Consider the following 13,879-nt stretch of genomic DNA (forward strand, 5'->3'; position numbering starts at 1 on the left):
ACTTCCTGATTGTAAGAGCTATGTAGCAGCGGAACTTTCTGCCTCAGGAGTGTGGTGAAGGCTTTTAAACAGAGGCTGGATGGTCACCTGTCGGAGGTGCTTTGATGGTGCTTTTCCTGCATGGCAGGGGGTTGGACTAGACGCCCCATGTGGCCTCTTCCAACTCTATGATTCTATGACATCAGATCTTGGAAGCTAAGCAGGGTCAGCCTTGGTTAGTACTTGGATGGGAGACCACTACTGGATATCAGCCGCTAGATGAGGCCTGGGCAAACTTGGGCCCTCCCTCTAGGTGTTTTGGACTTCAACTCCCACCATTCCTAACAGCCTCAGGCCCCTTCCTTAAGCAGCTGAGGGGGGAAGGAAGGGGCCTGAGGCTGTGAGGAATGGTGGGAGTTGAAGTCCAAACCCCTGGAGGGCCCAAGTTTGCCCATGCCTCCTACAGAGTCTTTAGAGCTGTAGTTTCATAAGGTCTTCGGCCTTCTCTGCTCCTTTGTTGTGCCATCAGGAGAGGCGGGAAAGAAAAAAAAATCTATTATTACTATTTTATTTCCCACCGCGCCTTTAAGATGCGCGGCTTCAGGAAGGGCCAGGTGCTGCTTGAAGAGGCTCAGATGTCTTGGAAGTGACGTCCGCGCCTCGCCTTCCATTGGGCCAAAGTTTGGGCAAGGGGCGGGAGCGGAGTAGCCCGCTTTCCCGGCACCCGGTGAGTCGCCTTGTTTCTTTTCTTCTCCTTTCCGGAGATTCCTTAGATGTAGATAGGATAATAGGCCAGTGTCCCGCCTCGGCCTCCCCTCCCTCTTCGGGGGAGTGCAGGCGTCTCTTGCGGGGACGAAAGCCCCTTCCAGCCGGAAAGCCGGGCAGAGAGAGCCAGGCTCGCCTCAACCACTCTTTCCCAAGCCCTGCCCGCCCAGGTTTTTCCTGGACTTCAGCTCCCATTATCCGCAGCTGCTTTGGCCCATGATCTGGGATTGTGGGAGTTGAAGTTCAAAACGGCAGCTACACTTTTGAATGTGTAAGTGCCCATTTTTGGCCAGGGAGAGAAGTAATTTCTTCCTGGGAGTTTTGGAAGGAACTGCTGCTGCCTGTCAGTTCCATCCAGATGAGGGCTGCATGACTTTGAGTCATACCCTTTACTTGGAAAATGTGAATGATTTCTTTCTTGTGTTGTCGACAGAATCACTGACTTGCTGTGTGTTTTCCGGGCTGTAAGGCCATGTTTCCGAAGCATTCCCTCCTGACGACGTTTCGCCCACATCTATGACAGGCATCCTCAGAGGTTGTGAGGTCTGTTGGAAAGCTAGGAAAGTGGGGCTTATATATTCGTGGAATCTCCAGGGTGGGAGAAAGAACTTTTGTCTGTTTGATGCAAGTGTGAATGGTGCAATTATTTACCTTAATTGGCACTGAATGGCCTTGCAGCTTCAATGTCTGGCTTTTTCCTGCCTGGGGGAATCCTTTGTTGGGAGGCATTACCTGGACCTACATCAAGGGAACCACTGACCACTTAGGGAAGCTGATGAAGAAACACAACCTACAAACTATCTACAGACCCACTAAGAAAATCCAACAAATGCTGCCTGCATTCAGTGAAGGACAGGAGGGATTCTCTCACCTCTGCAGGAGTCTACCATATACCATGCAGCTGTAGACAATGTTCTGCCGGCCCGTTTATGTTGGATAAGTGAGACTCTACTGTACATGTCACCTTCCCTTTCCGGTGACATCCCAGAGGTCCACTTCACTGAGCAGGTCTGTACACAAACAGAGATGTTGAGAACACAGAAATATGCTGGACCCTTTAACAATCACCATGTCAGACTACACAGAGAAGCCATTGAAATCCACAAGCATGTGGACAACTTCAATAGAAAGGAGGAAACCATGAACATGAACAAAATCTGGCTATCAGCATTAAAAAAACCCTCTAAAATCAGGACAGCATTGCCCAGAGACGAATCAAGGAACATGAAAGGCACTGCAGACTAGCTCAACCAGAGAAGTCAGCCATAGCAGAGCACTTGATGAACCAACCTGGACACAGCATATTTTTTGAGAATACAGAAATGCTGGACCACACTCACAACCACCATATCAGACTACACAAAGAAGCCATTGATTTCCACAAGTATGTGGACTATTTCAACAGAAGGGAGGAAATCACGAAAATGAACAAAGTCTGGATACCAGTATTAAAAACTCTAAAATTGGGACAGTAAACAAAGAACAACACTCAGAAGACAGGGAAATTCCAGACATAAATCAATCAGGGCCAGCTAACACCTTTCAACAAAGGATTCCCTCAGGCTTGAAGCTGCAAGGGCATTCAATGCTAATCAAGCTGGCCAATTGCACCATTCACATTTGCCTCAAACAGATAAGAGTTCTTTCTCCCACCCTGGACTTTCCACAGATATATAAACCCCACTTGCCTAGTTTTCCAACTGACCTCACAACCTCTGAGGATGCCTGCCATAGATGTGGGCAAAACATCAGGGAATGCTTCTGGAACATGATCATACAGCCCGGAAAACTCACAGCAATCCAGATCTTCCTTTTCTTGCTCTGTGTTGACTTGCAGCAGGGACTTGTGTTGCCACTGTACAGGATCTTGTATAAAATGAATACACCCCAAAGAGCTTATTATTCTGGATCCCCCCCGCCCCCCAGAAATGTATACACTCCAACAATATTAAAGATTACAATAGTACAGAAATGTTGGAAAACTGCAAGAGAAACTTTAAGGGAGGTTTGCATCTCTATTAATTGACTATGCAAGCAGTGCACTGATGCGCAGAGAGAACAATTTGAACATCTAACATAAAATTGTAACTTTAGTTGGACTTTGTAACTTGGATCAAATAATTATTGTAACATTATTCAATATGAAGAGGCAGCAGTGCTGGATAAATGAATAAATCATCGAACAAATGTCAATGTTATTGATAAATTATTAGGTATCATCAATTCAAAATCTGGATGTGTGTATGCGGCTGCATGCAAAATCATAACCATTGACTTTAATGGCAGCATTCAATGAGAACAAAAAGGATACATTTCTTTTGTGCTGAATCTGGTGAAATAGATGCTTGCTTTAGAGAGTTCATATGCAGCACCAGCCAAAGTTTCAGAAGTGTCTCCTGTTGATTTTGCAGCTACTCCTCGAAGAATTTATTGTACTGTAAACGTGTAGTCCTCTTGACAGCCAAGACTAACATTTCCTGGCATCTCTCCCTGCTCTTATCTACGTGGGTGTCCTCATGGGCCACTTCCGAAATGGGATTGTGGTGGGTGGGATTTGGGGGGCTCTCTTTCCCTCTGTTTCTGTTCTTTACTCTTGTTAAACAAAGCCCAGGTCTTAATTAGATGCTGGAAAGAAAAAGGGATTGTCGGTGACTGGTAGATTCACAGAAAAAGAGTCAAGTGATTTCATATGAGTTGGTCTCGTGATGATTAATAAGGCAGGACTGTGAGGATTTAACGCCTGAGAAGCCTGTGAGTTCTAATACATCTCTTAATTGGGCCAAGGGAGGTGATTGGACTTGTGCTTGCTCAGAAACCATAAACTAGCACTTAAAGCGGTCAGGTGGCAGTGCTTCAACATTAATGCCTTCTTTTAGGATCCTACATATTGATAATTCCTGCTTCTTAACTGGCTGCTACTTTCCTGTCATTCTCTAATATTGCACATTCTGGAAACAAATTAGAAATATCCAGTTTGTCAGAAACAATGTGAAATGTTTGTCTAAAAAAGCAGAGGGTGGGGTGGGAATAGATCAAAACATTTAGGCTCGTTTTGGTCATGAGTGTGAAACAACATTCCTGTGATGGGGTTGCCATAGGTCAGAAACAACTTGAAGGCACACAACAACAAACTTTTCATCTCTCTATGTTATAACTAAAGCCCCAACGCCCTGGTTGAATTTTATTGCTGTTTTTGACATGTAGTTTATATAATTAAACCATAGCTCAATACGGTTGGAGGAGACTGCAAAAGCTATGTTCCAAGTACTTTCATGATAAATCCAGTGGAACATCTTTCCACCACATGGGCCCAGACAAAGATTTTATATCAAAATTCCCATCACTCTAGTCACTAGCTATGATGGTTGGGACTAATGGGATTTGCAATCCAAAATATATGAAGGGAATCATGTGTAGAAACACTGCTACACAGGAACTTATATAGTCAAACTATGATTCAATATACCTGAATAAGAGTAAAAAGGAATCGAGAAATGACAGCTCAGTATTAAAAAGCTGGCCAGCTATGGATGCCATTAATATGAGATCCAATAAGGCCCCAGTGTAGCCTAAGATATAGCTATATACTGTATGTTCAAATGTGTCTGTGAATTGCTGTTATGCATCTTTGTTTTCACGGGATGGAGGGGATGATAAAAAATAATATAACTTAGTTTTATATAAGTCTTTGAGTTGCAATTGACAGAATCCCCCAGCCAGCATGGCCAAGTACAAAAAAGAAAGTTTACAAGCTCCAGTTTGATGTAAGCTTTGATAGATCGGTCTAATTTGATTTTTTTTCAGGTCCTTTTCATGTGACTAAGATTGTGAATGAAGAGCTAGGGATTATTCTGTTAAAATCTCATTTCAGCTGCAAGCTTCCTAGGTGGTTGTAGCCAAGTCACTGTTCTCTTGGTATCAGCAGGAGCTGTTGCAAGAGTTTCTGTAATAAAGGATGACAAATGCTGGACTCTGCTGTGTTAAGACTTTTAACTGGGATTTTTACATTCTTGTTTGACCTCTTATGTGCTCACTTTTTCTTTTTAGGGGATCAATCATTAACCAATTCATTTTGGAACAGTTTGTCTATTTAGATATATCCAACCCGTCTGGAGAGAGTGACCCTGAGATCTTTAGTAATGGGGAACAAAAGTGATTCTAAATGAAAGTTAAGCTGGCTTTGGCATAAGCAAATGTTACTACCTTTACAGCTATTCTGATAACTGAGCTTTACAAAAAGTTTACGGGAAAAGCAAATATCAAAGGTTAGTGCAACTTCTTAGAAACACAGGGTATTGTCGGATTCTTGTTTCTATTCACTGCTTGATTCTTCTTTAGAAATATTGTGAGCAGATTAAGGAATAACAACAGGAAGTGACAAGAATTTTTTTAACTGTTTTTTTTTTCATCCGTAAATTGGGATACGGAAGATTTTTTTTTTAAAAAAAAGGGACTCTTTTTTTCCACCTCTCTTGAAATAAAGTTCCCCATTTTTCTGGAAGGCACACATTCTTCCTTTGGCACGAAGCTGTTGGTATCGGAAGGAATGCAAAGACTGGAGTAATTTGGGGAACTGTTTCGAAATGCTGATGATCATGGCAGACTGGACAGGAAGCTGGGCCTTCTTCCTCAGTGTTTTTATGACACCTTGGGACTTTGGAGTGGCCAGGAAAGGCCCAGCAATACTACATCACTCCTTTATCACTGTTTGGAATGCACCCAGTCAAGCCTGCCAAGAGAAATACAACGTCTCCCTGGACCTGGGAATATTTGATGTTGTCCTCAACCAGAATGAATTTTTCTCAGGAGAGGATATTACCCTTTTCTACAGCAACAGGTTGGGATATTATCCTTACTACACAGAGGATGGATTTCCAGTATTTGGGGGTCTCCCTCAAAATGCCAGTCTAAAAGATCATCTCCAGAAGGCTCAGCAGGACATTAAGGAAGTCATCGAGGAGGTGGGCTTCGAAGGCCTGGCCGTGGTGGACTGGGAGAGCTGGCGTCCTTTGTGGGTTCGGAACTGGGATTCCATGGAAATCTACCAGAACAAGTCTATAGACCTGGTTAAAGAGAAACATCCAGACTGGCCGGCTGATAAAGTGGCCAGGACAGCCCAGCTAGAATTTGAGCAAAGTGGCCGAGCATTCATGGAACAAACTTTGGCTCTCGGCAAAACGCTGAGGCCTGGAGGTTTCTGGGGCTTCTATGGTTTCCCAAACTGCTATAACTATGATTACAAGAATGCCAGTTACACAGGAGACTGTCCAGAGACCGAGAAGCAAAGGAACGAGGAACTACAATGGCTCTGGAACCAAAGCCGAGCTTTGTACCCCAGCATTTATCTCCCCAAGGATCTTGAATTCCTCAACAAGACCCTCAAATTTGTCCGTCACCGAATCCAGGAGGCTTTCAGGATGGCGAACCAATCAGGGGATGGTAGCATCCCAGTCTTACCTTATGCTTCTCTTGCTTATGAATTTACTCAGATATTCCTCACTCAGGTAAGCTTTTCCCAGGACAGTATTTGATAAAATGTTGTTCAGTAGGTAAAGCAATATTTGGAAATAAGACTTGTGGGTTTCAGTGGTGTGTCCTTAGAGACTTGGTTTCAGCATGCGCTCAGCACTAAATATTTACAACTGATAGAGGCACAGATGATAGATGTGCTCTCATGTTTCTTTTGGGAAATAGCATGCTCCCAGAACATCAGTCTGAACAGCAGCATTTTGCTAGATTAAATAGAAATGTTGATTTTTCAACTTCTGCCACATGTTTTGATTTATGTTACGTTTTCTCTTTCACGCTACACTTTTTTTTTAAGTATAGGGTTTTGCTATTGAGTCAGAGCTGAAAATTCTTGTGGTATAAATATGACATGAACTGGGAAAATTCATTTTGTTTTCATTTTAGAAGTCATAAATAATGTAGACGAATAATGTCAACTTTCCCATTTCCCGTGCTAGTGGTGGTGGTTTAGAAAAAACCCCGTGTTTCCTCCTCCTCCTTACCATCACCATTTTAAAATCTGCTTATTATGATCACTTCACTTCATCACTTAGATGATCAGTTCCCCAACTTTCGTGCAGATCACAACTGCTTATTATGATAAGTTCAAAAATACATACAGTATAAAAATATCTCGATGTAACTGATATTACATTAAAAAAGATACCATATATACTTTATAAGCCCTTCTTTAGGACTGAAAAAGCCCCTCTCGGCTTATACTCAGGTGAGGGTCATGGCCGGCTTATATTCAGGTTGGCTTATACTCGAGTATATAGGATAGCAGAATTGGACAGTCTTCTCTTATAAAAGTCTTATTATCTTTAATTACAGTTTTATGTAAATATTCAAAAACATTTAACCCACCAATGCCTCAATTAATATAATTTGATTGGTATCTATTTTTATTTTTATTTTTGAAATTTACCCATAGCTGCTGCATTTCCCATCCTCATCTTATACTCAAGTTAATAAGTTTTCCCAGTTTTTTGTGGTAAAATTAGGTGCCTCGGCTTATATTCGAGTCAGCTTATACTCGAGTATATATGGTATTTAAGGAGGGGAGTTGAAAGGGTTTTCCATTGGTAGAAGCACAGAAGAGTGCACAAAGACTGTTGAAAATACATTTATGGAGAATCTGAGATTGACATACTTTTTATTGAGGCTTTAAGTGTAGACTGAAAAGTAGATTTGGCAGGAGATTGGTGAGTGAAGGGATGAAATTGAACACAGCATGGATAAGCTTGACAATTGTTGGCTTCTGAAAAAAATGAAAAAGGCTTTACTGGGAGGGAGATATTTGAAGACACAAACTAAGCAAACTATAGTTGGCACAATCTGGACAAAAATATGTCCCCACCCTTAGAACAGGGATGATGAACTATATATGTGCATATGTTGCTGGACTAAATCTCCCAGACTTGGATCTACCGCCCTGAGTCCCTTTGGGGGGATAGGGCATTATATAAATAAAGAGATTTTATTATTACTATTATTGTTACTGATTAGGACACTTGGGAATCGAAGTCCAACAATTTCTATAGGGCCATGAGCTTCTCTCATCCATGTGTTGCAAGAGACAATCGGTAAGAGGTATTATAAAATGGATTTGAATAAAGAATGATTAAAAAAAATCAATTGAAATAGAAAAATGTGGTCTTATTTAACTTAGACCTTTAAAAATAAACGAGAACACCCTATTAACCAAAGGAAAGGGAGTAAAGTTCTTAAGGTGTTTACTAATATGCTGTCTTTCCTATGACCAATATTCTCATAGGGCTGCTATTTCTGCCCCTTAGTAGCAGTGTCTAGATGTTTTTGATAGGAGCAAGGAATGGATGCTTGAGTCCAGGTGGCTGGTAGGGGAGAGCTTGTGTCCTCATGCTGTTTGCTTTCATCTGTCCTGCAGGAGGACCTGGCCCACACCATTGGAGAGAGTGCTTCTCAAGGGGCAGCTGGGGTCATCTTATGGGGGAGCTCCAATTATAGTTATTCACAGGTAAGAGCTAGTGTTGTGTAGTGGTAAGATTGGTACAAGGTTGAGTACACTCTTTGATGCTGATAATACTTTGTTGCATGCATCCAAAGGCCACCAAGAACTTTCAGTCTCTAAACTGCCAACTGGCAAAACACTACGGTATCTATAGGTACAATATTTATAAAAATGGACCCTAAATTAAAAATTCAAACTCACTTTGTTTGTCATTCAAACACATCATTAACAAAGGCCCATAAGTTGCCTGGCAGCTGTGGCAAATGACACTCAATTGATGATATAGAACCAGCTATCAATTAATAATTCTATCACAATAAGTCTGTCTTGTTGTATTTTACCCTAGTATTGTAAAAGGACGAAGCTTGCTGGGCAGACAGTCCTAGGCCTGTTTGTATATCTCACCATAACTTAACCTCATAGGGTTGCTGTAGGAACAACTGCACAAGGTGAGATAACTTAGTATGTCACTGTGGGATTTTGGAGGAAGGATAAAAAGGGGGCCAAATTCCTTAGCCTAGATTTAAAGATTTAGCTCAGCCAGAAGCTTGGAGAAGAATATTGTAACTCTGTGGGTATACTGTCTAAGTCAAGGGGAATTGTTTGGAGATGTCAGAAATGCAAGAAACCTAGAGTCTGATCATAACTGGGATCTAGGCTCCCCAGCAGTTTTTATTCTTATTTTGTTCCTCCATCTGTATGTAGAGGTAATACATGTATGTACAGTAGAACTGTGTATTTCATGAGAGATCCATTTCAGGACCCTTCAAGTAATATGATTTTTGCATAAAGTATGGGACACATTTTCTGAGGACCTTTTGACAATGAAGCAGTGAGCACTGGAAGTTGGTGGACTCTTCTTCACTGCAGGCATTGGATGGCCATTTGCCTAGGGTGCTTTGGGTGCAGATTCCCAATACTAGCCAGGAAGTTGGACTTTGGGGTCCACTCCAATTCTATAATGTTTTTTATTATCCCTTCAAAGATTAAATCTTTTTCTGGGACCATGTGTTTTTCAACTTTCAGGAAGCCTGTCTCGGAGTGAAGAAGTATGTGGACACTCTTCTTGGCCCATACATTGTGAATGTAACCAGCAGTGCCAAGCTATGCAGCCAAGTCGTGTGCTCCAAGAACGGCCGCTGCGTGCGGCAGGACAACCACCCAGAAGCTTTCCTGCATCTCAGTCCTGATCACTACACCATCACTAAGCACCCCAAGGAGCCAGGTTTCATTCTGACAGGTTACTTGTCTAAGGAGGATCTGGTCAAGATGGCTGAAGAATTCAAGTGCCGGTGCTATAGTGGCTGGGAAGGCCTGCGATGTGAGAAAAGGTCAAGCTAGAATGAGAGATAGTTGATTTAGACCCGACTGTTCTGGTCCGAAGGACTCATCCAACAGTCTAGATTATGATCTCCCCTTGTGCTATTTATTTAGCCCACTTCTTCTCTAATGGAGAGCCAGCATGATGTAGTGGCTTGAGTGAATATGACTTGGAGAACAGGGTTCAGATCCCTGCTCAGCCATGAAAACCCATTGGATAACTTTGGTCAGGTTACAATCTCTCAGCCTCAGAGGAAGGCTACGGCAACCCCTCTCAGAACAAATCTTCCCAGGAAAACCCCATGACAGGTTTAGCCTAAAGTCTCCATAAGTCAGGAACAATTTGAAGGCACACAACAGCAACAATTTCCCTAATGCTCATTTCTTCTTTCTCCATTCAGGGATACGGCTGAAGCTCCTTGCCCCATTCTGCACAAAGACAGTCCCTTTTGAGTACCCATGGCATGTCCAATTACAAAAGTTTGCATCATATAAGAAAATGTTCCCAGTTTCAGAGAAGGTGTGCCTTTCTTCCCCTTCAAGGGGAAGATTGGAAGCATCCATATGCTGCATGTTCTCTCCCTTGTGCCAGGCCTTAGGACAGATGTGGGCGACTACAGAAGGACCTGGAGGGGAGGTCCCAGTTTTCTGCCCTGGGACCTTCAGGGAGCTGCATGAACTTGCAAAAAAGAAAAGGAAAAAATGGAAGCAGATGAAAATGTACATCTAATTTTGAAAAAAAATACAAAGGATTTTCCCCTTAGTGGTCAACAGTATAGTACAGGTGTTTCATGGAACTTATTTAAAATGCAAATAGTCATTCCTAGAAACTTGTAGAAGGAGCAATTAACTTCTCTGCTCTTTTTGATTGGAAAAGAAGTGGTACAGAAGGTCAGGAGGGGTTGAACAGTGCTGCAAAGAAAAAGAAAAAACAGGCTTTGGCTCCATGTAGGCTCCATTCAGCAATTAATCTAATCCTCCCTTAGAGTAACGCCATATTCAGTATGACTCCTGTATCTGTGGTGGGTGATATGTTCCAGGGCTTTGCATGGAGATGCTTAACTGCAAATAATAGCAAACCCTATTGAATGAATGACTTCTGATGGAAGCATATCTTAAAATCACACTGGAAAACCCAGGAAATGCCTAGAACCTCTCTAGGTCTTCCAGTATGACTCTTGGGTGACCAACATCCAGCAGAAGCATACCACAGCATCACCTAGAAGACCTAGAAAATATCAAGGGAGGAAAATACCAAGGGAGGACAGATGTAAATGAAACCACAAGTACTGCAGATAAAGGGGTCATACTGTATATTCCTATGTTTGCACATACATACTCTTTCTGTGTGTGATTCCCCTGACATTAAGTCCAGTCGTGTCCGACTCTGGGGGTTGGTGCTCATCTCCATTTCTTAGCCGAAGAGCTTGCATTTTCTGTATACACCTCCATATATTGCATATATTCTTGGCTGTCATAGTAATAATAATAATAATAATAATAATAATAATAATAATAATAATACTTTATTTTTGTATCCTGCCATCATCTCCCCAAAGGGACTCGGGGCGGCTAACATGGGGCCAGAATAGACAAAGTATAAACAAGTTAAAATATAAAACCAAACAATAAAACAACAAGCAGAATAAAATCAAAAATGAATTCAAGCACAATTATACATGAATACATAAAACAAGATAAGAAATTTAAAAACCATATCAATTTCACCACCAAGGGACAAAGGAATAAAAGGGGATTGAAGTAAAGTGCCTAGTAACTGGGTTAGTAATGTTTTAGTAATAGGGTGAGGTGAGTTGGTGATGTTTAAGAGTAGATTTTGTGCATCAATTTGGATGCATTTGTTTACAGATTATACTCAATCAGATGGGCTGAATATATTTGCCAAAAATTAGTTTTCAGTCTTTTGAGAAAGTTCTAAACAGTTGATATCACTAATGCTGAACCTGGAAGGACCAAAAGGTGGCGGTGTTGTGCCACATTGTGAGACTGAATGGGCACAACTACAGTATATACAAACCTCTGCCTAAGCACTTTTTGAAAGCATGTCTTACTTACCATTTACTAGGCTGTGCTCTGTCTTCATGTCAGAAGTGCACATATAGACCTGCCTTTATTGAATTTTGTGTAAGCCAAAGATTCCTTTCAGTGATATCTATTAGAAGCTGGGGATGGGCAGACTTTGTGGCTGAGGATTATACAAGCAGTCCCTGAGTTACAAACATCCGACTTAACCAACAACTCACTGTTAAAAATGGGATTGAGACAACAGGATGTGAGATAAATCTACCCCTCAGAAGGGAAATTTATTACTGAAAGAGTTATCATGGGGATAGGGGTGTCCACTGAAGCTTTATCACCAATCCTTGTTTCCACAACAAACTTTTTTTTTTCAAAATTCAATTATCAGAGGGACAGAAAGTGAGGTGATATCTTCTGAACAGGGGCACAGACAGCAAAACAAACACCACAGGGGTGTTCACCCTTCTTTATGGTATCCAAAGCTATATACAAGAGTGAGCTGCTGAACTTGCTGACCGAAAGGCGGTTCAAATCCGGGGAGCGCTTCCGCTGTTAGCCCCAGCTTCTGCCAACCTAGCAGTTCAAAAACATGCAAATGTGAGTAGATCAATAGGTACCGCTCTGGCAGAAAGGTAATGGCGCTCCATGCAGTCATGCCGACCACATGACTTTGGAGACATCTACGAACAGTGCTGGCTCTTCAGCTTAGAAGTGGAGATGAGCACCAACCCCCAGAGTCAGACACGACTGGACTTAATGGCAGGAGAAAACTTTTACCTTTATCTTATATGGAGCTACACTTAAAAATGTGCATGTTCTGACTTACAAATTCAACTTGAGAACAAACCTACAAAACCTTCTGTATCTTGTTCATAACTTGGGGATTGCCTGTTTATTTATATGGTAAGAAAGATAGGATTGCCTTCCATATTAACTGCAATATGTAGTGCCTGCCTTTCTAAATTAAATATCCTAAATAAATCGCTCTGCTAAGCTGGACTATGTATGTGTATTTTTAATTTTATTATTATTCTACTTTTATCATTTGATTAAAAACAAAGTGGCTCCACGGCATTAAAGGGAAATTTTAAAATCTGTGGCATATAAACGTCAAAATAGAATTAAACATAGAGGCTAATTAAAATAATGTACAACAGATAAAAATAGTGTATACTCAGCATTGCCAAGTGGCGGAGGGGCCGCTACCCCCCTGCTTTCAACCCTTCTCTTTTATCCCCCCCTCTTCCTGCCTTTTCCTCTGTCTTTATTTCTTTCCTTGCTTTTTCTTCCTCCCCCTTCCCTCCCTCCCTTCTCCTTCATTTCCTTTCACTTCTTTCCTCTTTTTTTCTTTCCTTTTTCCTTCTCCTCATATACAGTAGAGTCTCACTTATCCAACACTCACTTATCCAACGTTCTGGATTATCCAATGCATTTTTGTAGTCAATGTTTTCAATACATTGTGATATTTTGGTGCTAAATTCGTAAGTAAAGTAATTACTACATAGCATTACTGCACATTGAATTACTTTTTCTGTCAAATTTGTTGTATAACAAGATGTTTTGGTGCTTAATTTGTAAAATCATAACCTAATTTGATGTTAAATAGGTTATTCCTTAATCCCTTATTATCCAACATATTCGCTTATCCAACGTTCTGCCGGCCCATTTATGTTGGATAAGTGAGACTCTGCTGTACATGTCACCTTCCTTTTCCAGTGACATCCCAGAGGGCCACTTCACTGAGCAGGTCTGTACACAAACAGATGTTGAGAACACAGAAATATGCTGGACCCTTTAACAATCATCATGTCAGACTACACAGAGTAGCTACTGAAATCCACAAGCATATGGACAATTTCAACAGAAAGGAGGAAACCATGAAAATGAACAAAATCTGGCTACCAGCATTAAAAAAACTCTAAAATCAGGACAGTAAATAAAGAACAACACTCAGAAAATGGGAATTCCAAACTACAGTATATGGCCATGTTCCAGAAGCATTCTCTCCTGATGTTTTGCCCACATCTATGGCAGGCATTCTCCAAGATTGTGAGGTCTGATGGAAACCAGTCAAGTGGAAGGTCCAGGGTGGGAGAAAGAACTCTTGTTTGCTTGAGGCAAGTGTGAATGTTTCAGTTCGCCACCTTGATTAGCATTGAATGGCTTTGCATCTTCAAGGCCTGGCTGCTTCCTGCCTGGGGGAATCCTTTGTTGGGAGGTGATTAGCTGGTCCTGATTGTTTCATGTCTGGAATTCCCCTGTTTTCTGAGTGTT

General features: G+C 41.6%; 1 protein-coding gene across 2 annotated transcripts; it reads left to right on the plus strand.

Annotated features, from left to right (window-relative positions):
- The first annotated feature begins 669 nt into the window (after positions 1 to 669).
- On the plus strand, positions 670 to 12,604 carry LOC100563785 (hyaluronidase 1). Of its 2 annotated transcripts, XM_062970092.1 has the most exons (5): positions 670 to 706; positions 4,792 to 6,248; positions 8,162 to 8,251; positions 9,272 to 9,566; positions 9,967 to 12,604. In XM_062970092.1, the coding sequence occupies exons 2-5, from the start codon at positions 5,328 to 5,330 to the stop codon at positions 10,293 to 10,295; spliced, it is 1,635 nt and encodes a 544-aa protein (XP_062826162.1). In that variant the 5' UTR covers positions 670 to 706; positions 4,792 to 5,327; the 3' UTR covers positions 10,296 to 12,604. The 2 variants fall into 2 exon arrangements, with proteins under 2 accessions (XP_062826162.1, XP_008103249.1); XM_008105042.3 differs by lacking the exon at positions 670 to 706 and having other exon boundaries at positions 1,340 to 6,248.
- The last annotated feature ends 1,275 nt before the right edge of the window (positions 12,605 to 13,879 follow it).

The sequence above is a fragment of the Anolis carolinensis genome, chromosome 2 (genome assembly GCF_035594765.1).
Source record: "Anolis carolinensis isolate JA03-04 chromosome 2, rAnoCar3.1.pri, whole genome shotgun sequence".
In the NCBI taxonomy this organism is placed as follows: Eukaryota; Metazoa; Chordata; class Lepidosauria; order Squamata; family Dactyloidae; genus Anolis; species Anolis carolinensis.

What these genes read in the sequence shown, in the direction of transcription:
- LOC100563785 (XM_062970092.1), top strand. Translation starts at nt 5,328, where the DNA reads ATGCTGATGATCATGGCAGACTGGACAGGAAGCTGGGCCTTCTTCCTC. An exon ending in CTCAGATATTCCTCACTCAG is followed by an intron (nt 6,249 to 8,161) that starts GTAAGCTTTTCC and finishes TCTGTCCTGCAG; the next exon opens with GAGGACCTGGCCCACACCAT. An exon ending in TGGCTGGGAAGGCCTGCGAT is followed by an intron (nt 9,567 to 9,966) that starts GTGAGAAAAGGT and finishes TTCTCCATTCAG; the next exon opens with GGATACGGCTGAAGCTCCTT.